The sequence below is a fragment of the Lupinus angustifolius genome, chromosome LG01 (genome assembly GCF_001865875.1).
Source record: "Lupinus angustifolius cultivar Tanjil chromosome LG01, LupAngTanjil_v1.0, whole genome shotgun sequence".
NCBI classification, from domain to species: Eukaryota; Viridiplantae; Streptophyta; class Magnoliopsida; order Fabales; family Fabaceae; genus Lupinus; species Lupinus angustifolius.
Genome location: NC_032009.1, coordinates 33,061,514 through 33,087,870, shown reverse-complemented (window position 1 = coordinate 33,087,870; position 26,357 = coordinate 33,061,514). Strand labels below are relative to the sequence as shown.

Here is a 26,357-nt window from a genome sequence, read left to right as displayed (position 1 = left end):
TATATATATCAAAAGCCTATTGTGTTAAAACTAAAATACAAGGATAATGTAGATGGAGACATTAATAAGTTGTTTTGATCAATGAAACAATTACTATTACATGTAAATCTATATGAACATTACATTCATTTCTGAAAAAATTAAAAAATAATAAAAAGTGCATTCTACTCATTTTAACAATTTTATAAAATCAAATAATTATTTTTATCTGTTTATTAGTATTGCAATAATTTTTGCCAGGAAAGTATATCTCTATCATTTTTGTGATTTCATGGACTCACATATAAGTATTTATGTTGTACGAAATCAATTTTGTCTTCACTTGATTCTAATGGGTAGTCATAAAGCTATTTAATTACAGATAATTTCGTTTTCAAATTTAAAAGAAATCATTTAATGGACTGTTCCAATTTCGTTAATGAATTATGAAATCATTAATAGATGTACACCATTTTTTAAGAAAAACATGTGTGGAAATTTAAATTGCTTAATGAGTAAAATAATTTTATTTTTAAAAAATGTCAAAATTTCTCCTAAAATAGAAAGCATAATCATGTAAAAAAAGCAAAAAAAAACACCATATATGTATTATGACCCAATAATTACACAAATTCTAATCCTCTTCAATCGCTTCCCTTCTTATTTCGGTGTTTTTACTCCAAACAAACATGTATGATCCTCGTTCCAACATGACCTACACCCAAACTTATTATTGCCCATATTCACTCTCTGTCTACAACCTAATCGAATCCAACAAGTCCTAGATCGAGCTCGATCTGAGCCAGGATCCAACAAGATCTCACTTCGTCCATCAGGTCGAACCAAAACACCAACTAAGTTGTTGATTTCGATCCATTATGTGATTAATGAAAAAGATAAGGACATTAGCTGATATCTATGGCATGGGTACAAGATCTTTATCATCGAGATTCATTCCACAAGATTATTCTCTTCCTATCTTTGCTTATTTGAGTATGTTTCAAGGTGATCCTCTTATATTATAAGGAGCTTTCATGCTTTTAAGTTAGGATTTTGAAATTCTCATTATTCCCTTTGGTTGAACTCTCATAATATGAAATCATTATAGGAGAAAGTAAGGAAACAAGATTTGAAGTAATGATGCTAGATGAGGAGATAAGCATGAAGCGAGAAGGGAAAAGATTAAAAAATTCAAAACAACAAAAGTTTCTTAAGCAAGGAAGTAGTAAAAGTTGAAGAGAAAAAAAGAAACACCTTTAATAAGCATGTGTCATGAGTCACTCCTAACACATGGACAAAAGAGACTTTAAAGGAAGTAATCATAATAACTATGGTTACTCATAGCCAGGGGCGGAGCATGGAAGGGACAGGTAGGGGCAGTTGCCCCCTGGCTTTTTTTTTTATTTTTCTTAAAATATTTTTTTACTTTTTTCTCTACTAAAACATATTTGTTGTCCTACAGAATGTGTTATTTCATGTGTCACTTAGTACATTTAGCCAAAAAGATATTTCATTATTAAACTTTCAAATTATAAAATGTGACACATAGAAATACACACTTTTTGGAGCAGATATACTTTTTTTACCTACACCCAAATGATGTCTTTATCGAGATACTAGTGGGAGCTCATATATTTCTTTAATTTGTGGCTAAATAAATAAATATAGTGCAACTTGTGTAGTCATTCAAAAAATTATATATAATGAATCAAGTTCCCTTGCATATTTAGATGTTGGTGGCGGCTCATAATAATATGACTTCATAATAATTTTACACTTGATAAAAGAGATTATGTATGCATTAATAATATATATATATATATTTTGTCCAAAAATTTTATCGTATGACTTTCAATGAGCAATAAGATTAGGTTAATATGTCAATGACAATATTTTATTTTTAGTATTGTTACCCATTTAAATTTGAATTTTTTTCTATTTATTTAATTAATTGTAATAAAATATTATTGCCCCTTTTAAAATTTTGTTCAAGATCCACCATTGCTCATAACCATACACACAATGATAATAAACTCAGAAAAATGAGCACCAAATAAGAACTAAGGATGAATGTTCATAATTCAAATAACTTCCACCAATTAAATACCACAATCCCAAACGTTTTAAAAATGGATGTTTAGTTGGAAATTCGTCTAGTCTTGAAACAATGACCCCAAATATCGAACAACACGATCATGGAAGCATATTGGAATACAAGGATTTCTAGAGATGGTGAGCTAAAAAGCGTAATAATTTTTGAAGTCACCGTCTGAAGAAATATGAACTACAACGTTACAAATAACATTATAATTTGTGAGCAGTCCATATACAAGATCAATGAAGACCTTAAATAAAGGACTCTGAAATGCTTACTCAACACCTAAACATACTTTTATTTTAATTTTATATAATATACTAATATATATCCAAATCATTTAAAATAATTTATGCTTACAATAGCATGTTAAGAATCATACAAAAACATCCCAATAATACAAGAAATTTAATTCTTCATATTTTAAGAGAATATGTGTTGGGATGTAAATGAATTCATTCATTATCAAAGAATTTTGTTTATTAATGAAAATCACATATTCGAAAAACATATTATCAGTTCTATTCGTTTAATAAAATTTTGACACATGGTAAAAAATTAACCTAACATTTTAACCTCATTTCTCACTAGCTTTGAGAAAGTTGATTTCCATTCTCTCTTTACACCTTTTAAGTTCTAAACATAGAAAAATCACCCTAACTTCACACATTATCCTTTTTACTTAATTGGCATATATTCTCTCCCATTTGGCCATTTCCCACGCCCAAATCTTAAAATCGTCTATCACTCATATTCACCCCAAACATCCCGAAACCAATTTAATAGTTGTTTTAGATACGAAAAAAAAGTGAATATACACTTTGTTCTCTACAAATTTCAGCATATATCAATTTGATCCCAAAAAAACTACTAGAGACACACACATCTCGAAAACTTACTAAGGATCAGAACAACAAGGTGATGATAGAGTAAAGAATAGTGTGACTAAGACTCATAGAATCAATATTAATGAAATAACTGAGTGCTTAGAATATAGAAGGAATTTGTTGAGTAATAAATCAGTGTAAGCAAGCATAATGAAAATTTGATTAGGAGTTCTTTAATCTAACATCATATTTCCTGTAATCTAGTCCTTCACATAGGGAAGTAATACATTTTCTTCTTAAGTGTATATTACTTCTTGCATATAGAGAAGGTAGAAGGTGCAAGGAACTTTTCTTGTCTTTGGAGTAAAAAATTCTAGATAAAATTAAAACAATATGATTCAAATATGAAATTACTAGAAAATGCGTAGTTACTTAGTATATGAGTACAGTATGTGGTTCATTTGGGTACACGATTCATCATTTTGCACCAATTTTATAAGACATTTTTTATGACGAACCTAGTACTATGAACATATGTAAATCAGAGAATTGTGTAACTTGGAGAAAATGTTTGTTACATGATATTCTATGTTGAAATACTTCAGGACATGGAGAACCTTGTTCTGAGGTTTCCTCTATGTCGAATCGGGTTTGGTGACTTCTGCCTATCCTGTCCATATCCAATTTCATCTCCGGCTGGTTTTGTGTGAAAGGAGTTCTTAATCTTCTGCCAATTCTTACCCCACCCTGATGAATTTTTTGGCTTGTTGCTCAACTTTTCATACTCCTTTTGCAACTCAAAGTAGTCATTCTGCAATTCTAACATGTCTGACTTTACTTTCTCAAGTTCTGTTTTGAGTGTTTTAATGTCCATAGTTGTTGCTGATGTCTGGCCTCCATCTTGTTCATAGTTTATTCCACTTTGTGCTGGCTCTTTTTCTTGCATTGCTGTCCTCATTTTTACGTGCTCCGAAAATAGAACCTGCATGTCTTGGATACTTTCATTTCAGATAACAACTTTTAAGCTGAATCACCACCTTTATCGTATTGGCTCTAAAAATGCTATGTGATTTTAATTGTAACTTGTTGTGCTACGACCTCACTGGGTTGAAGCCTCGAGCACTGGGCCGTCATTTTTTCTTGTGCTACGACATATTCTTACATGGCATGTACATTATGTGAATCAGTTTCTCATATCTGTTTTGTTGAATTCAATTTTCATATAAAGGTGGCAATATTTGGCCCTTTCTATTAAATCTCATAAGATTATTTCATATCTCAACATTTTCTGTTTTGCTGCATCTTAGATTGAATAAAATCATTTATCCTAAACTATCTAATGTTTAATTTAGCTGTGCTTCTTGATGGACTTCTAGCAGATGCTGCTAAATCTGTTTTTGTGTATTGTGATCATCTCTTCATATTTTTGTGTAGAATCTGAAACTCATAATCTATGCTTAATGATCATTTCTTAATTTATCATGCTTGAAGCTGAAATAATCGAAAATTAGGTTCGACAGTTTTTGAAAACTGACCTGGACAACTGTTCTTAGAGGCAATCTTTCATTTTGTGCAGCATGCATGCATGCATCAAGTGAGAGTTTCTCACAGTTCATTAGTTTGCACAGTCTTCTACGGTCATGATCAGTCAATGAAGGATGGGTCTGTAGAGATTTTTAAAATCAGAATGTCAAAACTTTGTTTTGAAATCCCTTTACAATTCTAAGAACAGGAAACCAAAACACAAGATAATCATAAGTAAATGGATGACCTTGAGGTAGGTGTCAATGGCTCTATATATACCATCATCACATGATCGAGCATTTTCCGGTAGCAATTCAGCTAAAACTTGGAACTTGGTAATCGAAAGATTTGGATCTCTTGCAATTTCAGCTAGGTAATTGTCCAAGAGCCTACTAATATTGAATTTTCCATGATTTTGTTGCTGTTGCATCTGCTGTTGTTCATGCATCAAGAAGTATTCCACAATTCTTTGCACTACATCTATGTCTTGCATAGTGAACTCTTCAAATGAATTAGGCATGCTAAATGGAAAAAGAAAGAAAAAAAGAGTAGAATTAAAAGATAGAAATTAGTGTTACTAATCATTCTCACAACTCTTGGGTTCTTTTATACTTTTTGGCGCTGAGTGTTGTTATGTTGGATTTAACTTTTGGAATTAATTCAAATTCTGATGTGTGAAAAAATGGCAGCATACTCACTTGGCCATTTTCCCTTGATCTCCATTCTGATATCTTGGAATTAAAAGATCATTCACCTCAGCATCTTCCAACACCATTCCAACTCTCTTTTCCAGGTCTGAAGTAAGAGCTGGTGATACAGAATACATCATGGCCATTTTTAATATCTTCAACAAGAATTTACACGAGACGGCTTCTCGTTGAGACGGAATTATGCTAACTAGGCTTTCGATAATCGTCTTTTGCTCCTTGCTATGTCCAGTGCTTTCTTTCTTCACTCCACTAAAAATACTGAACTGAAGGTTACTCTTTTCAGTCCCATATCCTCTTAGCCCTTCTAATTCCATATCCATTCCTGGTAGCCATCTATTGGCATAGTGCATAATACATTTACCTATGATATTTGCTTTGCTTCCTTTTGCCTTTATTGCTGAAACGACCCGCATAAAATGATCGATGCCGAGTGTGGCCACATCGTTGAACCACCAGCTTTCTTGATTATCTGTTGCATCCTCACTTGTCAGGTCATCTTTAGAAACCTTCCAAGCAATGGAGTCACAGCATCTTCTAACTATTTGAAGGTTTTCAGCCCATGGAGACAATGTTTCACAAGATTTCAGAACAGTGACAGTGTCTTTCCATGAAGAAAGAACAACAATTGTGAGGAATGCTTCAGCCTTGGAAATGAGATTTCCATCTTCTTGCTCTTCAGTCATTTCTAGAAATTCCGATGCGCATCTTAGTGCAGCTATGTTGCCTGGGTTGAAGTCTATAGGGAGGCCATAACAGAATTTTAGGATTGTTTCAAATATTTCAGATTCACCTGGAAAGTTTTCAAGCTTGAGCACATTGCTGGAATTTGAGATCATAGTTTGAACTTCCACTCTTCCTATGTAGCCACATTTTGCTATTAAGGGATACTGTTACATCAAAAGTAGCCATCATGCAAAATGATTAAGGTGTTGCTGTTGATATTAGTATCCTTTGTTTTTTGCATTTTTGTTTTCTTTTAAGGTGGATTCCTAATCCGTGTGTGATGTTCTGTTCTTTCTCCAAAGGAATTATCTTTTATAAACAGAAAACAAAAATACACATACGTGTTTTAAATTGCGGTTGCGGATGCAATTGGAGATACTGTGATTGCGGTTATTGCAGTCGTTGCGATGTGAATTATTTTGTGATTAAAAATATATTTTTGAATTTGATGTGATTTAATGCAGTTGCATTGTGGTCCGATGTGGCTGCATCATGTTGATTCCGTGTCACATCGCAATTGTATGATGTAGTTGTGACAGTCATCGCAACCGCAATATTGTGGTTGTATCATGTGATGCGGTCCACAATTTGAATCGCTGATGCACACTAGGAAGAAAAAGAATGAGTGGTGCTTATGCTCCTTATGATTGAATTGTGCTCTACACCAATCAGTGTCACTCATTGAGATGTATGTCTTGCAATAGATTACTGTTAGACAGTGTTATGTTGTTATATGTTTATTGCCTTCTAAGGGGAAAATGTAAATGGTTTTCTACAATTTATGTAAGGTTTTATTTATGGTATTTATCTATACCTTGTGAACATTATATGTGGTTTCCTTGACTTGAATTGATAAGTCTGTTGGGATTTGAGGAGCAATGAACCTGCACAAGCTCAAACAAGGAAAAAATTAATCACAAAGTAGCAGAAGTTAACAGCAACAAATGAAATTTAGACTTATAGATATTGTTACTACTAGTTTTTTAGCTACCTACTTTAAAGGATCATATTTCTATATGTACCATGATTGATCTCCTCTGAAGCTATCAGCTACTGTTACAAGTTTGTTGGGGATTACAATGCTTTTATCTGAAACTTTATCAATGCCATCAATGTGAGTTCCAGTGTCTTGTACTTGGGTCACTTGAAGAGAATTCATGATGATTCTTTAGATACCTTCAGGCTGCAGTATGCTTATTAGGATAGACACTTCATGTTGATGACAAAAATTATATATGAAAGCCATGGTGTTGTCCAAATTAATGCTGAGAATTGAGTCTGTGGTCAGTGTAGGACTGTAGTTAAGATGGTTGTTGGGTTGTTTCTTTCCTTCTAGTCTGCCAACCTTAACAAAATGATATATAGGAATTGGAACAAGATCTTCTCCATTATTCGAGATAGAAGTTCTCTTTTTTTTTCCTTTAATTGTAAGGATAAAAGTATAATCTTATCATAAAATAAAAGAATACAAATGTTATTATGTTTTACTTTTTCTTTGTATTTTAAGAATATTTGTCTCTCCATTATTGAAGAGGAGTCTCATTAATAGGAATTATATGTCGTAATTATTTTAAGTGAGGCCAACTACACACATGGCAATCAGTGCTTTGAATGATGTGCCTATTGTTGTAGCCAATGCTGGCAACAACCACAAGCTAATGTGGTTGTCTAGGCTATTACAAGAGAGATGTTTTGGTCTTATTATATGATGTGATCCATATTTTTTAATCTTTGGTATATGATTTTATTTGATTAAGTGACTTTATGTTCTTTCTTTTAATGAAATTATTTGTATATTTGGAAAAACAAAGAAAAAATAAAAGATAATCACACTTGTATCATTTAATTTATATGAAGATATATTTTTATCCTAAAACTAGCAGTGTACCCGTGCACTTGCACGAGTAGCTTCTTTGTTTATGCATAATGCATAAATAATGTACATATATTTTATAACATCAATAAATCGTATATCGAACCATTATATTTTTTGCATTCATATAGTTGCAATATTAACATTGGTTATTGAGGGTATATGTATAATATTAACATTTATATCTGCATTTGTATAAGCATTGATTTGTGGAAAGTATAATTGTAAAAAAGTATTTGATTCTAAATAACTCAATAAATAAGTATATGTATAATATTAACATTTATATATGCATTTGTATAAGCATTGATTTGTGAAAGTATAATTATAGAAAGTATTTCATTCTAAAATAACTCAATAAATAAAATTCAAATTGTATTGGATAATATCTCACCTCTATATTCTATATATAAAATTATAAATATAAAGACTTTTTATTGCATCATATTTTTTGTGATTACATTTATAGGTACCATATAAAGTCATAAGGATTTTTAGCATATCTCTTGAATGCTTATTTTTATTTTAGATTATGTTCATTATGTATAAATATTTGAATATATTTTTAGCATTCAAATATAGTATAATTAAATGTTATTTATTTGATTATGTTTTAGCTAATAAACATTGTATGAAAATAACTCATAAATTAAAGATTCATTTTTGTTATTTGGAAGATATATTTTTCTATACAACCGTAATATTATACTATACATGTTTTTCTATTAAGTCTATCATTTTTATAATATACATATTTGAATTAATATTTTTATTGTTGGAATTAAGTTAATTCATATGTATTATTAAATTCATATGTTGTGGATAATTCAATGTACAACATGTTATTGTTTACATTAATTTGTAGTTTCGAATATACTAATAATGTTTCAAATCTTTGTGTATTATTTTACTATTATTGTCTTATCTTATTTTTTATACCATATGATTTGATAAGCTATTAGGATGTGATATTTTTTGTAATCTATTTGAAAAACACATTAAGTTGCGATTTGACAGGATATTTTTTCTGATAATTTTTATCAAAATAATAAAAATAGTCTAATAATTGATTTGTTATTCTCATATATTCCTAATTAAAATACATATATTTTCCATGAATATATCTATTATTGTTATCTTTTAATTAAATAATATAATGATAGTAATTAAATATTTTGAAAATTCTCATTCGTTATATTCTCATATGTTATACTAATATATATTCAAAAATTGTTAATATTTTTAATCTTCTTAATTTAATATCTTTAATATTCTATTTATGTTATACTTATCATTATTACTATCTTAATATTGTAAAAGTAACATTGTAATATTAGAAGCAAACACTAAATCTGAAACAAAATATATTTATAATGAGTGTTGCCTAAAATTGAAGAATAAAAATAAGTAAAACAAAATATAAATCGAATATCCGTTATAATACATACAACTTTGTAAATCTTATGATTATTTTTAAGAAAGTAGAGGTAAAAGAATCAATTATGTAATCACAATATAATCAAAATCAAATCAAGGACATAGTTTTTCAATAATTATAATAAAAGTAAGACTATTATTATATTTATTTCAAATTGTCACTCATTATATTTTATAGTATTCAATTTATATACAATTTCTTGATTTTATAATTGATCTTATGTGTACCTGTATTAATTTATAGCTTGAAATATACTAATAATATTTCAAACATTTGTGTATTAATTTTACTACTATTGTTTTATCTTATTTTTTATAAGGGATAATTTGATGAGCTATTATGATATGATAATATATTTCTCCGAATATTAATTTCATTAATATTGACATATTGTTTCTTAGAAATCTTCTTCTCCTTTCTAGTAACAGTCAACCAATTTCCATACATGTGAGTGAATTTGAGAGAGTAGAAGATAATAGATTTGTTAAATAAAATATGTGAAATTTATATGATAAAGAAGTTATATCTACCACAAATGAAGAAAAAATTGAAATAATATAAAAATAAAAGTTGATCACAATTTGAGTTATATCATACTTATGAGTTNATGAAGAAGTTATATCTACCACAAATGAAGAAAAAATTGAAATAATATAAAAATAAAAGTTGATCACAATTTGAGTTATATCATACTTATGAGTTGGTTTTAAAAGTTGAAGATGATAAATTTGTTGATCACAATTTGACAAAATAATATAAAGTATATCAACCGACTGCTAACAGAAACATAAATTAAAAAATAGTTGTAAGTGAGTTTGAGAGTTGAAGATAATAAATGTGTTGAGAAAGGAAAAGACATCCTAAGAAAACTGCAACCAGAACAATTGTGAGAAAAACTACACAACATTTTGTCTCTCCTTTATTATTTATTTAATAAGTCATTATGTTTTTATTTTTAAACAAATAACAAAAGATAGTTTTAATCGTGTGTATAAGGTTGTATAGTAAGAGATGAAGAGCTTTTGGAGGGGAAACTTTGCATGAGGTATTGACATGTGTCCCTAAGAAGAAAACTTTGTATAAGGTATGTCCCTATGAAGTTTTTTTGTTATATATTTATTTAATGAGTCATTATGTTTATATTTTTAAACAAATAGTAAAAGATAATTTTAATCATGTGTGTAAGGTTGTATAATATGAGGTGATGAAATTTTGGAGGGGAAATTTTGCATGAGGCACTGACATGTGTCCCTAAGAAGAAAACTTTGCATAAGGTATTGACATGTATCCCTATGAGTTTTTTTTGTTATATATTTATTATTTATTTAATGAGTCATTATGTTTATATTTTTAAACAAATAGTAAAAGATAGTTTTAATCATGTGTAAGATTGTATAGTAAGAGGTGATGAGCTTTTGGAGGAGAAACTTTGCATGAGGTATTAACATGTGTCCCTGGAACCAAACTTTGCATAAAGTATTGACATGTGTTCCTATAGAAGTTTTTTTTGTTATATAGTAAATAGAAAAGTTCATGCAAGAACTTCCCTCTTCTGTTCTTGAGAAGATCCTGGTTCTTTGTAACTGTGCCTGTAAACAAAGCATTCATTTGATAAGGATTGAAGAATGTTTATTGAGAAGGATTTGGGCCACGATTTGTTCACCTTTGACCACAGAATTGGTGTGGTTCACAAGATCATACGTGTTGCATGTTTTACATATATTTCCTACTTATAAATCATAAAAAATAAATTAAAAACAATGTTTCTTTAATCATGACCCGTTTTTGTTCCTGAAATGTGATGAAAAGCTTTTAGATCTTTTTCTCTCCACGCGTCCAGAGATAAATTATTATGATATATTATTACTAACTTATATTAATATCGTCCGAGTTTTGATAGAATTGTACAAATTATAATTCATTTTAAAAATAATGAAAATGTATTCACTCATATACTATTTGAACATGTTTCTACATATATCATATTTTGTTTAACTTTGTTACATCGTTACGGTTATTGTATTTTTTGTTTGTCAATATAATGTTTGTAAATATAATGTTTGTAAAAAAACAAAACATGAGGTTTTATAGGTGTAGAAAATTAAAGATGACTTATGTAATTAATCATATATTATCAATATACAATAAATACATATTTTTATTACCAATTTTAAAATATATTCTCATAAATTTAATTTCATATATAAGGGAAAACATAATAATAAAGATAGAATCACTACGAACATGTTTGGTTTACCCCTTTCCTATTTTCATTTTCATTGAAAATGAAAAATACAATTGAAAATGTGTTTGATAATATCTTTACATTTTTGTTTTTTGGAAATATTTCTTAAAAATAATAAAAATTTGAAAACGTAAAAATCATGTTTCTACTGTTTTCGCTTGAAACATTGGAAATAAGACTCCATTACCTCTTCAATTCATGTTATCTCTCATTTACTATGAATCTTGCATTCAAATTATTTAATTGCTATTACACGTAACCTTGTTGAAGTAGTCAAACATTTTTTCTTGTTAGTATATTTTTTAATTCTTTTATTTACAAATGGATACTCATATATAAGTTTTATCTTTTTAATTTCTCCATAATGTTATGAATATTTATGTTATGATTATTAATATTTGATAGACTTTACCATCTATTCTTTTTTTATTAGTGTAATATATATGCACCATCAGTATAAAGATTTATATATATTTATTATATTATTCATCATTTAATTTAGTTAATTTTTGAAAAGAGTAAACGATGATTAAATATGAAAGATGAATAATGTTGTGACAATGTATAAAATTTGTATACTATTGGTACATATATTTTTTAATCTTTTTTAATTAAATTTTCAGTTATTTTCCTTTCGCTAATTCCTATTCTCCTAAAAAATCACATTTTCTTTTCTATTAAGAAAAGAGACTCTCTTATTATACTTTAAACTTTTTGGTATTATCGATCAAAAAAGACTTGCTAGTATTTTCTCCACAAATATCTAGGACTTGGTCTATTTTGGTTGTTCTCTTTAGTGTTGTAGTTATGACCTTTCTTCTTCCTTTCTTAAAGATATAGTTTCTAGTTTAGTTTCATATTTGTAAAATATATAGATATATTTTGTATTAACATAAAGTATTTTTTTATGTTGCCATCGTTACTGGATATGATTAGAAATAATCTGACGTATACAGTTACCACTTTATGTAACATATACATATAGATAAAGAGAAAAATATGTATACATCAAATGTGCAATAATTTTTATATTGTCATTGCATTATTTATTATTAATTTTTAATCATCATTAACTCTGAAATAAAATTAATATTATTGGAAACACATTAGAAACATATAAAACAAACAAATTTTTATCTTTTCCATTTTCTGGAAAAATAAAATGTCATATGTAACCAAACATGTTTTCACATTTTCATTTCATGGAATTGAAAACTATTTTCAGGAAATAGAAATAAAAAATGAAAAAATGAAATGTTTTCACAAAACAAACAGGCACTAAGTTAGTTCCTTACCATTGTGACTTACCAACTAAATCCTTAAATGAGTCCAAACAACATGCCGCAAGCAAATGACATACATGACCCAAGAAGAGTCGATGCAAAACAAGGACAAAGATACTTTGATTCAGAATTTTTCTATCTTCATGTTTCAAATCAATCAAAATTAACAAAATGACATTGAAATATTAATTTTTATTTTTACAATTTTTCATTTTAATTAAATCAAAATTTCTAATTGATTTGGGACACAATAAAACATGAATGAGACATGTAATCCCCATCCGAAAACAAACCTTATACCCGTTTCCAACCAAGTACAAGCTAGAATATGTTCAGTGTGGGACATCACTGGCCTTCCATCCTCTGAAGCTTCGACTACCGCAAGCACAAACATGCTCTTGGCCTTCAATCTTTCATGGACCCGCATTTGAATCTTATATTTAATGATGAAATTTTTAGGAATATTTTTTTGTGTTTCATTAATATGGTCATAATCTCATAAAGCTTGATTGGAAGGTTATCAGTTATCACCATACTTGGAAGTTGGACATCATATAGTCGCTGATTCATTCACCAGAAAAATATAAGAAGATAATAAAAAATGTAAATCTACATGTAACCAAAAAAAGAAGAGAAAAAGATGTGTGGTAAGTGTGAGATTTTTTTATATTGTCAAAGCATTGTCCAACAAAGTTATTGATTCTTAATTAAAAGCAATACAAATAAATGGTGAATAATATATTAAATATGTATAGATCTTTATATGTCAGAGTGTATAGCTATTACACAATAAAAAATGCAGGTGTGCATGTAACCAAATAAAAAATGCAGATATATTAAAAAAGAATGCACATGTATCTGTTTGTGAAGATTTTGCTTCGACCCACTGGTTATGGCACGATACACTGATTAATGCCAGAAGAAAGGGAGGCATGTGGGTGTTAGGCTAGCTGAACCTTTGTATACTTAATTTTGTAAGCATAATTTTAGTTAAAATTGAGCTTTTGGTAACAAATTTACATTTGAAAATTTTACATGAATTGTGATTGTTGTAATAAATATTGTTTCAATAGGTAACCAAAAAAGTTGTTTTATTTATCATTGGCTAAAATTACTTTTAAATATACACTTGCATAATATATTTCTAAACCATTTCAATATATAGATAGAGGTATAGTAGATATATGAAGTGCATTGAGAGTGAAGGCAAAAGCTAAAATAAAGGATAAAGTGAATATTTGGCCATTGAAATTATTTTATTTCGGTAATATGCCATTGTGAAATCGTTTAGATTAGCAGTTTAAAACGGTGTGATTACTGATTTGTGACAATTTGAAATAAAAATGGGTGGTATATTGAGAAAATATATACTTAGTCTTCCACCAACACAACTTGGTTTTACAAATTTCGCCAACTTATTTATGAATTTAAATTGTAATTATATATAATCGAATATGCTTATTAACTTACCACGTTAAACGATATTTAACCCAAGTTCAATTTACTAATTTAATTTTAACTCTAATTTAATGAATTTGATTTATCAATCAAATTTATCATACTAAATAATAACTTGAAATAAATGTGAAGTTGGTTGAATAATGCAATTTCCAAATACGTTATTAGTTCTTTTTTTGGGTACAATTATTACTCTATTTGTTATAAGAGTTTAAAATCTATGTACTGTTAATGAATTTTTTTTACATTACTAGCACATTATCCAAAAAAATATTGTCATATACATATTAAATCTTTATTGTAATAAAAAGAATAAAAAAAAATAGGTGAGAGAAAAAAGTTGAAAGGTTTGGGTGATGCGATCCACGTTGTAGTTGGCGGTTTCTGCTGCCATATGTATTCGAAAATACAGCGTTTCATTTGGCGATTATTCATTTCCCTCAATTTGTCTCTTTCTTCTTCTTCTTCTTCTCTCTCTCTCTCAACCTTGAGAAGTTATGAGATTCAGATCTGAAATTGTATCAATCTGAGAAGAAAGAGGTTCGTGATTTGTGAAATAATAAGAAAATGGCAACGGTTTCTCCTCTCGCTAAATATAAGCTGGTTTTCCTTGGTGATCAATCTGTTGGTAAAACCAGCATCATCACACGCTTCATGTATGACAAATTCGACACTACCTATCAGGTTATTCATTCTTAATTTCATTCAACGCATTCAAATGATACTTTTATTCATTTATCTCTTTTTTGTTCGCTCATATCAATCATTTACGACAATGCGTTTTAATTTTTAATATATCTGTGTTTGTGATTGATTTTACGTGTATCAGTATATATGTTTATGTTTCTTACGTGTCAAATCTGGATCATTTGTGCTGCGATTTTAGAGACATGTTGATCCATGAAAGCACGTGGTTAGTTAGGATCTTGGAGCACGTGGTTAATTAAGATCTAGGAGAACGTGATTAATTATGATCTAGGAGCATTGTTTAAACTTTAAATTGTGGTTGTGCTGCAATTTTACATCATCATTTGCAGATAATTGCGGGAAAATGGGGCTGTGATTCTGTTTGTGGATATTGCTAAAAGTGTAAAACAGCAATATTGTGAACCCTAATTAGGAAGGTATGGAGGAGATAGATATTCTGCAATGTGTTCTAAATGATATGGGTGTTTAATTTTGTTTGATACCCCTTTAAATTTGAGGAATGGGGTTTCCTTGTAGTTTTGCATTTAAAACTCATTCCCCGAATTTTTACTCATATTTTTAAGGGTACACGCAAAAAAACCGATGGTAGGAATTAAAACCAGTTGTTTAAAAGTTCAATGTCACATTGGCCATTCAGGAATCGGGATCAAAAGGACCACACTGAAAGATTTGAGTCAGTCTAGTGCTATAGTTGAGGTTGTATTCATTTTTTAGCCTTGATTACTATAATTGTGTTTGACTTTGATCTAAATAAATTTGTATTCGAGTACGAAATTTCTGGCATCTTGTAATGCTTCTTGTTTATGTTGGTTACCATAAAAGATAACTGAAAAATGGAGATTTGATTTCTAGGTTGCTGACAAAAACTTTGGTCATCTAAATTTCAGGCTACGATTGGTATCGACTTTTTGTCAAAAACAATGTACCTTGAAGATCGAACAGTTCGTTTGCAGCTTTGGTAGGTTGAAGTTCTCTTCAGATCATATCTACAAGCTCAATCTATTTATATTCCAAAAACTATATTTTAAGTACACATTACGGGTGGTGTAGCCATTTTTTAATTAAAATTTCCCTCTGTAGGATTTCTGAGCTTAGTATCTTTTAACTTGACAGGGATACTGCAGGGCAAGAAAGATTTAGAAGTCTTATTCCAAGCTACATAAGAGATTCTTCTGTTGCAGTTATTGTATATGATGTAGCTAGTGAGTTTTATATTGCCTTCATTCCACTTTCATTAGCTAATTTCTATCCTGATATTTACATATATTCTCATGACATATGTTTTCTAAGATATTTGATCATGTGGCTCAGAAAAAGGTTGTGATATTTGAGTGGTTCTTTGATATGTAGGTGTTTTAGTGACTGCTCTGGTCTTATTTTTCTAAAATACATTGTGTTATTATGAAAACATCTTTCTCCCTCCATGTATGTGTGCTCGCATGCACATTGGTGCTCTACATAGCAGAAATATATAATTAATTTGAATTCCTTAATCCTTACTGAGTTGCTTCCATGCAGACAGGCAATCATTTCTGAACACTAGCAAATGGGTTGAGGAGGTACGACAAGAACGGGGAAGTGATGTTATTATAGTCTTGGTTGGAAACAAAACTGATCTTGTTGACAAAAGGTTAGTTACTAAATTTGGTTTATATGAATTCTTTTTAAATATGCCATGTTCGTGAGCGTTTTGCTGACTTGATATGCTCTAGTTTTTGTTTATTATCATAAGGAGTTTCCATATTGTGTTGCAATATGTCTTGTTTAGTTCCCCGAATAATTGGCCTTACATAGAACTTATATTTTATCATGTTCTTTTTGGTAACTCTATAAGTCTAGCCTTAGTGCCTAACAGCCAAATTGGTTGATTAATGAATTTCTTTGAAAATGATAGGATGCGATCAATTTAGTAATAAATAGATTAAACAACACCAAGAATTCTGAGGTGTTTACTAAAACTATTGTTTATTATCATATCAAAGGCCATATTTACAGGGAAGTTCACATCTAGTATTGTTTTTCCATTTATTTTTATCCTTCAACTGTAGAAGTATGTCTGGTAGACTAATTGTCGTTTTAGAATGGCCAAAATAAAAAATCATTTCAGGATTTGAATCATTAGTTGTTACAAGTAGCAGAAACATAGTTAATCCATTCACGAGATAGCTTGCACTTTGCATTTGCAGCTCAAATATTTGGATGTTTATAATCTACTAGTTTTTTTAAAGGCTATTGTAATATTTAAACAGGCAAGTTTCCATAGAGGAAGGAGATGCCAAATCCCGTGAGTTCGGAATCATGTTTATAGAAACCAGTGCAAAAGCAGGCTTCAATATCAAGGTGAAAATTAATAAATTCTCCAAGTCAACCCCTTATTTTTGGTTTATTAGAACAAGCTTCTGAACTGCTTGTGTTCCTTATCCTGGTGCTATTCCCTGTTGCTTTTACATAAAATATATCTCATCTAGAAACTTCAAATTCATGAGCAATTATCTTTGTTTCTCAAGTTTATTTCATTTCAAACCTTAGTTCTTGTCTGCTTGAGTCCCTTAATGTCATCTGTCAATTCAAAATTGCAGCCTTTGTTTCGTAAGATCGCTGCTGCCTTACCCGGAATGGAAACTCTTTCTTCTACAAAACAGGAAGACATGGTTGATGTAAATTTAAAACCCACAGTGAATTCATCCAATTCAGAGCAGCAAGGAGGAGGTTGTGCATGCTAGAGAAGACTATTCTCAAAAGAGCCCATGTATGTCTTTTCACTTACAATGGTTTCTTAAATGGAAAGATGAAGGTGGAGGAAACATGCTTTCATACCAATGATCCTTCACTTTACTTCATGAGGGAGACAAATTGCAGTAATGGTTTTGATGTATGATTGATAGTATTCTTTTGGTTTTCTATTAATTTGTTATACAAACTAGACCCTTGATGAAAGAAAACAATTAATAAACAGGCTGCTATATGAAAGTCTTTTTTTCATAACTAATGTATCTCTTCGTCCTATTGGTAAAGAACTAATCTCTTTCGGCGTGTGATTCTCCTAACAAGTGTTATATGAGGAATTGAATCTTTGGCCCAACACAATATATGTTGATTCAGTGCGACCTTACACCACTAGATCAACGCATTCTTGGTTCTATATGAAAGTCTAAATTGTCTTCACATTTATTGTGTATATTAATCCCTGAAGAAACGCATGTGTACACAAGGCCAGAGATATAAAGCCTCCAACCTCAAGTCCACCTTCACTTCTTTCTTTGGGAATCCGTGAGCGTATCTAAAACATAACTGCCTAGTGTAACATACCCAGGCTTAACAAACAAGTGCCTTCGTTTTAATGAATCTACTGAAAGATATGGTAAAAACTTGAAGTATAAATAAAAGCTAGTTTCTCATAATATGGCCATACCAAAAAACATGGTTAATAATAATGAAGGGTAGAATTCATAAATATAGTTTTGATTTGATTTTACTTATTATACTAAATATAAATAACAAATATTTGACGTGAGAGTAAGTATATAGAAATTATTTTGGATATAATCTAAATTGAGTCCAGTCAACATTGTTCAATGTTTTGGTAATACATATACATAGACAAATTATTTACCAACATTCAATCATATTCAATCTAAAATATATTAAAATCTTGAGTTCTATTACTTGAATATCAAAATTTTAACATCATATCTAATATTAATACACTTACCTTTATCTCTCACCGATATCTTATTTTATTTTCAATCTACAATTTTTATCTAATATCTAAATTATAGTGTTGATTTGTTATTTTTATAATATCTTAACTATGATGATTCTTTTAGGGTTTGTTTGGAAGTTATGAGCAATATTATGAGAACATGACCGTACTAGACGGCCCGATCGGTTTGACTGCTGACCGAACTTGAAAACGACTATGATTTACCGTCTTAACCGAGTGAGGATTGGACCACTTTGAACCAGAGAAATTCTGGTTCGACTGTATTAAACTCGGTTAAACTGGATTAACCAATGAAGTAAACCAAACGGTTCACTTAAAAATTAAAAAACTTGAACAATACTCTAACCTTTTGTTTTACTTCAGTCCAAAAAAAATGAAGAGATGTTACTTAAATGTAATTATACATGATTAATAATTATATAAAAGACTTCAATCATATATAATTATATATTTATAGATAAAAATTATTAATTATGTATGAAATTACCCGATCATACCAAACAGTTTAAGCGTTTAAACATAATATGAGACCACTTTCGGTTTGACGTCCGGCTCAGGTTTTACAATATTAGTTGTGAGAGAAATGGAAGGAGAGGAATAAGGGGCAAGGATGAATGAGGAAGGTAAGGGGAAAGGAAGACAATTCTCTCTATTGTTTGGGATTGTTAAATGTAAATGGGAAATGAGTGAAGTAATAATAATGTAAAAATATTTTTTATTTTTCTTTAAAAATGTAATTAACAATGAAAATATACAAAAATATAATTATATAATTTTATTAAAAACATTTAGTTATTTTCAAATTTTGTCTCTATTGAAAACTCCAAATTATGGGAACTATGAAAATAAGGATATAGAGGGTTTTAGAGGACTCTATGAACCCTTCAAAACCTTTCACTTTCTTTTATCCAACTAGTAGGATACTCGTGAGCATTCGCACGGGTGATAATGTATTTTGCATGAATTTATTTAAAAAATGAAAGCATAATTTGTTCATGAAAATATTATTTAGGGTTACCTCATGAAAGATGATGTTTATATATTTGATTGTTGATGTATAGTTGTTGATGAATGAGATTGTGTCGAACCTGTTATATTAAATAAAAAAAGAATTGTTACGAAGAAAAGTTTCAAAGAGAAAAATAGTTGTTGATGAATGATGTACTAGGAAAAATAGTTAAAATGGAGAGAAAAACTCCATTTACCAAGTATTTATACATGTATAGATTAATAACAGTACTTAGAAAGAGACCTAAAAGAGCATAAACAAATAGCATGTATTTAAGAAAATTTGCACGGGTCGCTTCATCCTAGCTCTATGTAAGTAAAAATTGTAGAATATAAAGGTATAAAAACTCGAGATCAACAATTTTAAGTGATAAATTATTAAAGTAACCAATTTGAGGTAATCAACCATACAACTTGTAGAAGTGCAAACTAAAAAAATTAAGAATATAAGTATAGCTAAAGTATATAAAAGCATTATAAAAATAGCATCACATACATCCTTATGATCATTTCTTAGAGAATGCACAAAATGATTTTACTTATCTTTTAAAGTCTACAATTGTAACTTAAAAAGGACCAAATAACTAATATTTGTTATTTATTAATCTGTTCGCACTAAAATTGTATGAAGCATAAATAGTCTTTTACACATTTGAGTTTTTCATTGTATTGAGTTAGTCAACTATACAATAGGTAGAAGTATAAAATAAATAAATGATAAGGTTCCTAGCAATCCTTATCAATGAGAAAAAACCATGTTTAATCCTAAGCTAAAATGAATAAAAGATTGAGATAAAAAAAACATAGCCATAGCTTTAAAGTAATATTGTGAGGCTAAAAAATAGAAATTTATTGATAATCTGTACTATTTATATGCGAGTGACTTAACCAAAAAGTAAATACATATTATTTGCTAAAAAAACTACTTGCTAAGATTTTTCCTTCAATGTTGGTATAGACATATAAGTAAATAAACATTGACTTAAATCATGTTATGTGTTGTTTAAAGTGCTATGAATTGTTGAACTAATATTAAACATGTTTACATACCCTATGAATACTGCTATGTCTAGATTATCATGAATGCATTCAACGAATTTTCTATGAATATTGTTTTGGATGCTAATCCAAGTAAGTCAAGTATCTATTTTGAAGGTATAAAGAATGATGAATAATATTATAGGTTTTCAGTTTTTTAATTTTCATTGTCACTCTTTAGTTGACAAAATTGTTGGCAAATTGTGATCATATGCAAGTGAGATTCTACCCAACATGGGTATATATAAGTTGATTAATTGAGTGCCACTGACATTATAAACTTAATGGGCTACAATTTTTGTAATTCTTAAAGTTGTTTTTACATATTCTGAAAGGAATTACAAAGTAGGGGTGAGCAGGATCGGACTCTACCTGCTCACCTGTCACGACCTGATTATGATCAGATCCGAATATGGTTGGGTCTTATCGGGTCTATGACCGGGTTCGGGTTCAATTTTAGGGTCGGGTAGGGACCAAGCATGACTCAGCCCGTCTCGTCTTATGGTCACTAATTCATCATGTTTGTATGTGTTTCTACTCAAATGTGTATAGAGTAATGATACTCTTTTGCTCGAAAGTATCATTTATTCTTTAATTTTTTCATAATATATACATGATTAATAATATATAGACATATATCATTTTATATGTCAAACTATATATTCATACTAATAAATAATATTGAGAAATCTTTATCTAAAATGAGTATGCATTAATTTAATCGAGTTTAGGGTCAGGCTGAGTTTAAAGGTTGTCTCAGTCATTATTTAGGGTCGGGTTAACTTCGTGTCTAGGGTCAGGTCCGTGTTCAAAAAAGTGACCCGACCAATATTTAAGGTCGGATAAGGATAAACTTTAACTTGTCCCAATCCGGCTCATACTCAACCCTATTACAAAGTGTCTCTTTGGGGTAAAAAGAAATTTGCATATATTTGTTCTTCAATAGTTATTTTGGCTTTAATGGATTAATGAGTATTAACTCAAGGTAGTAGCATACTACTCTCCTCCAACATATACTTGGCATAGAACAATCAATAACAATCTAAAGTATGATTAATACTTCAATACAAGTTGGGTTGAGTGTTGACTCCAAGCATACAACTTCAAAACATCAAGACAACCTTATTACATTCCATTTGTAAACTCTTCAAAAGATATTAAAAAATAGCAATTAATTTTTTTTGCCATTTAAGTAAATGTATAGCATGATTTTATTATTCATAAGAGAAATTAATACATAACAAAATTCGTAAGAGGAATACATAACATAGATAAAACAAAGAACATTGTTTATGCTTAACAATAGCATTGTAAAAAATAGAACGTAATTGGTAGTGTAACAACTTAAATATAAGTATAGCATGATTTTAATTTTTGTAAGAGGAATTAATACATAACAAAATTTGGAAGAGGAAGACATAGCATAGGTAAAATAAAGAACATAATTAATGCTTAACCGTAACATTGTCAAAAACAAAACAAAAGTGGTAGTCTAAAATAAAAATTCAACAATATATAATGAACTTAAGTATGTGATAATATGACCATAAGGAAAATAGTAAACTTATTGTTGATGAAATATAAATATAGTGTACATCGTATGCATCATAATATGAAAGAGTACATACATTGAGCATAGTCTCCAAATGTAGGTTGTAGTGTATGATTCTCTTGGCTCCAACAAATTTTGCTTAAATGATTGTGAGTTACATGTTCATAGTTAGATTTCAGTGAATATTAAGAGTAAATATAGCATAGTTAGAGATGAACCTACCTTTTTAAATATATTTAGTAACATATAAAACTTTTTATAGAAGCATAAGCATAAAATTGGATAAACAAATAGCAAGTATTGAGGGAAGAGAATTCAAAACTTACTTAGATGATATTGATGTGAAGAAAAGAATAGATGTCGAAAGACGTAGGTTTATTGATCAATGAATAATAAAATATTAATTGTTATCAAATTTTATTTGTTCCTTACATATGTGTCCAGAATAAAGTCTCAACACACGATTCTCTTAGGACATAGAAAACTAATTATTCTCAAGAATATCTATAAAACATAACACATTATATGTTTCATTATGTTCTTACATGTTTCTAAATGTTATAATATATGTTATCTATAATATATGTTATCTTTCATGTGTAGTCATCGTAAGTTATACCTCCAATTAAAGCATGTGATGAATTAGATGAGCTGATTGCTGAAGATGTTGATTAAAAAAGTTCATCTTTCTTCAATCCATCAATTGTGTGAGCATTAGTTCCTCCAGCAAGTTGAAGAAAACCTATAATGTAAAAGGAGTGAAACATTAAGAGATAAACCTTGAAGCATTTGAAGGACCATATGTTGAATTATAAATACAAACCTGAAGGTCTTTCTTTTGCTTTAGCCAATTGAAGAACAAAGGAAATTGATTCCTTTGTTGCTCCTTACCCGATATCTCCACTCATCGGACGATCATCCAACTTAATTTTATATATTAGAAAGTTGGATTTGTTAAAAGAACAAGAAACAAAATTTAGCTTCTTAAAAAATTTAATTTTCAAACTATTGAATAGTGCAAAAAAAAAAAGGACTCACCTACCATAAGTTGAAGCTTTGAAGATTGTGTTTCATAATAAAGAACAATTTATTCATACACGATATTGTTGAATCCTAATTATTCAGTAAGTTAACCTGGATCATTTCCATAGTAAAATCCTTACCTCAAAAGGATATAACCTAGAGGCTAAGAATTTACTGGAATGTATTACTTGGACTCTTTAAACATTAGAAAAGGTTGGAGGCACTACTTATTGCTATTAGCTTCAATTTTCCAATTGAATCTCCTATAGTACACCAAAGTTCTTCGAACATTATAATTTAAGGATCATAGATCACATTAAAAAGGATTTAGAGACATCAACCAATTATAAAACTGAGGTTTGTTGATCTATTCATAAAGTCAATTGAATGGTTCCAAATCTCTTTCCTTTTGACAAATGAAAAATAAATAAACTAAAGTTAATCTATGAGGAGTTGGTTAAGTTGTGCGACATGTGCCTCGACCACATAAAGCGTAATGAATACATTCTATGTGTATTTCAATCGAGATCATCCATTTATTACTTGATTGATAAAATTCTCGACATAGCAATCATGAAACATATTTCCATATGTATAGTTATTCCTTGATCACTGGTAGTATATTATATAATCAACTTGATATTAGCATTACCTCCTGCTTGTATATATCTTCGTAGCATCAACATCATTTCTCTTCGTACCTCCTCCTTGTATATATCCTCTTACATATGTTACCTCTCCTGGATGAATGGCAAGTTAAAATAAATATTTAGGAGAAAGATAGGAACATACCTACAAAGTTTTAATAGTTGATTGCCTAATAGTGCTCATTATTAGGGGTGGAAATGGAAAGTGGAATATGACCATGTCATGGCAAAATGAAGTGCAGTGTATATGAGAAAATGTAAAGTCTTCATCTTAATAAACGCATAAAATACAAAAGTAGAAAGCTCATTATCATATCATATAATTATCATCATGTGGTTGGTATTTGAAAGCTCATAATTTGGTTAGTAAATTTTGAACTAAAAAAGTAAGAAAAAAGATTGATACAGTGAAATTGATAAAAATAAATTCATTGTGAGAAACAAAAGACTCAAAAAACATACATACCCAAAATAACACAAAAGTTCCAAATAAGTTGTAATGGGAAATCATTCCAAAATTGTTATGTTGAACTCAAAAAGTAGGAAATAAGCTTCATGAAATAAAAATGCCAAAAATGTTAACTTTTCAGGTAAAAATGTTATGTTTTTACCAAATGTTGAACTAAAAAATTAACAAATAAGTTTGATACAACTAAAAATGTTATCAACAACACCAAAGTAACATGCATATCCAAGAAAACACCAAAATACCCAAAAAAAAATGCAAGATAAAATTTTAATGGAGCAAAAAATGTTAAGCTTTTAGTTAAAAATATATATTTTTAATAAATGTTGAACTAAAAAACAACAAATAAGTTTGATTGACTAAATTTTTTTTTAATAACACCAAAATAAAGCAAGATAAAATTTTCATGGAGCAAAAAATGTTAACTTTTTAGCTAAAAAAATATCTTTTTAATAAATGTTGAACTAAAAAAATAACAAATAAGTTTGATTGACTAAAAATGTTTTTAATAACACCAAAATAACATGCATACCCATGATAACACCAAGGAGTTCGAAATAAGTTACGAGGAGAAATCATACCTCACAATCTAGAATCCATGGGTCAACTTCATGGATGAAGAAGTAAATAACAAGAAATGATAGAAATTTATAAGAAAAACTCATACTTGTGAAGTTATAAGATGTGTTGATAAAGAAAGTTGGTGAGTGAGATAATAAAAATATAAGAAGTTGTAAGAAAAAGTTATACATGTGAATGAAGAATTTATTGATCGTTTTCACGGATGAAGAAATTATGCCTAACATGAAGAAAAAAAATTTGAGGAAGAAAAAAATGAAGAAGACCTTAAACTTAGGTAAGTTTCAAATTTTGAAAATGAATAAAAAAACATTAAACGGTAAGCTTAAATGACGTTGTTGACACTTTAATATTTAAGACACTTGAAAAAGAAGATGTACATTTTAGTCAAATTATATAATAAATAAAATGGAAAAATTTAATGTTTTTTTATTGAAAAGTAAATTTGCAATTACAGTTTTACCCCCTAAAAATCTAAGTGTCAAGATTTGAAGATTTCCTTTATGGTAATAATATCAACCCATTGCATTCTTATATAGATAGTAGACTCCAAAACAAGGGAATGACTTTCTAAAGTTATCTATTTCATTCTCATCCAAAACAAAACGTTATAGTGACATTTATTTTGAAAGAGATTAGTCTCATATCCAAGACATTTACTTAGATAACTACGTATCAACAGGGTGTTGGTCTAGTGATATAAGGCTCTACTTAAGAGTAGAAACGGGTCAGACCGCCTATTAGCGATCTATTACCTGGCCTATAACAGGTTAGGCTAGACCAAGCTTTTTCATAAACAGATCAACCTCATGCTTTTCGAAAAGCCTATTTACTTTAACATGTCAGGCCGTAGGCCATCCAAAAGGCCTGCTAAGCCTAACATGTTGACCTATTTAGTTATATTATGTAGTATGTTCATATTATACAATTTTAATATAAGTAATATTATACATATGTAATATTAATATAAAAATATAATTTAATTGTTAAGGTTAGAATAGTCTAATTAAAAGTACAAATATTAACTTATTTAAATGTAGACGTGATGACATATTTCAATATCTATTAACAATATAATAAAAGAAACTCTCTCATGCCACATGTCACTTTCTTCTTCCCTCATGCCACATGTCACTTTCTCATTTCCTCATGCCACATGTCACTTTCTCATTCCATCATGCCACATGTCACTTTCTCCTTACATTTTTTCCTTCATGCCACATGTCACCTCCTCCTCATATATTTTTCTTCATACTTTTTATAAATTATATATTTTATATGCTAATAATAATTTAATATTAATTAGTGATTGGTTCATGTCGCTACCCCACTAAAATTGAGTGTTTACAACATCTATGTTTTGTTATGTTAAAAAGTAATAGTCATTGAATAATAGATGAACTTGAAATCATTTTTCACATTCAAATTATTTCTTTACATTAATCTATCTATATAAT

At 29.2% G+C, this 26,357-nt stretch overlaps 2 protein-coding genes across 2 annotated transcripts; one reads left to right on the top strand and one right to left on the bottom strand.

Moving 5' to 3' along the window:
• Positions 3,322-7,219, bottom strand: LOC109361245 (BTB/POZ domain-containing protein DOT3). The gene is made up of 6 exons (XM_019606640.1): positions 6,881-7,219; positions 6,673-6,742; positions 5,124-6,022; positions 4,673-4,946; positions 4,437-4,565; positions 3,322-3,883 (listed from the first exon to the last, which is right to left on the bottom strand). The coding sequence occupies exons 1-6, from the start codon at positions 7,015-7,017 to the stop codon at positions 3,503-3,505; spliced, it is 1,890 nt and encodes a 629-aa protein (XP_019462185.1). The 5' UTR covers positions 7,018-7,219; the 3' UTR covers positions 3,322-3,502.
• LOC109361235 (ras-related protein RABH1e-like) lies at positions 14,526-17,843 on the top strand. Its single transcript, XM_019606627.1, has 6 exons — positions 14,526-14,839; positions 15,751-15,821; positions 15,977-16,065; positions 16,382-16,493; positions 17,113-17,203; positions 17,443-17,843. Exons 1-6 carry the CDS (start codon positions 14,723-14,725, stop codon positions 17,584-17,586), a joined length of 624 nt encoding a protein of 207 aa, XP_019462172.1. The 5' UTR covers positions 14,526-14,722; the 3' UTR covers positions 17,587-17,843.

What these genes read in the sequence shown, in the direction of transcription:
- LOC109361245 (XM_019606640.1), bottom strand. Translation starts at nt 7,017, where the DNA reads ATGAATTCTCTTCAAGTGACCCAAGTACAAGACACTGGAACTCACATT. An exon ending in GATCAAGGGAAAATGGCCAA is followed by an intron (nt 4,947 to 5,123) that starts GTGAGTATGCTG and finishes TTTTCCATTTAG; the next exon opens with CATGCCTAATTCATTTGAAG. An exon ending in CTCTAAGAACAGTTGTCCAG is followed by an intron (nt 3,884 to 4,436) that starts GTCAGTTTTCAA and finishes CAAGACATGCAG; the next exon opens with GTTCTATTTTCGGAGCACGT.
- LOC109361235 (XM_019606627.1), top strand. Translation starts at nt 14,723, where the DNA reads ATGGCAACGGTTTCTCCTCTCGCTAAATATAAGCTGGTTTTCCTTGGT. An exon ending in ACAGTTCGTTTGCAGCTTTG is followed by an intron (nt 15,822 to 15,976) that starts GTAGGTTGAAGT and finishes TTAACTTGACAG; the next exon opens with GGATACTGCAGGGCAAGAAA. An exon ending in AAGCAGGCTTCAATATCAAG is followed by an intron (nt 17,204 to 17,442) that starts GTGAAAATTAAT and finishes TCAAAATTGCAG; the next exon opens with CCTTTGTTTCGTAAGATCGC.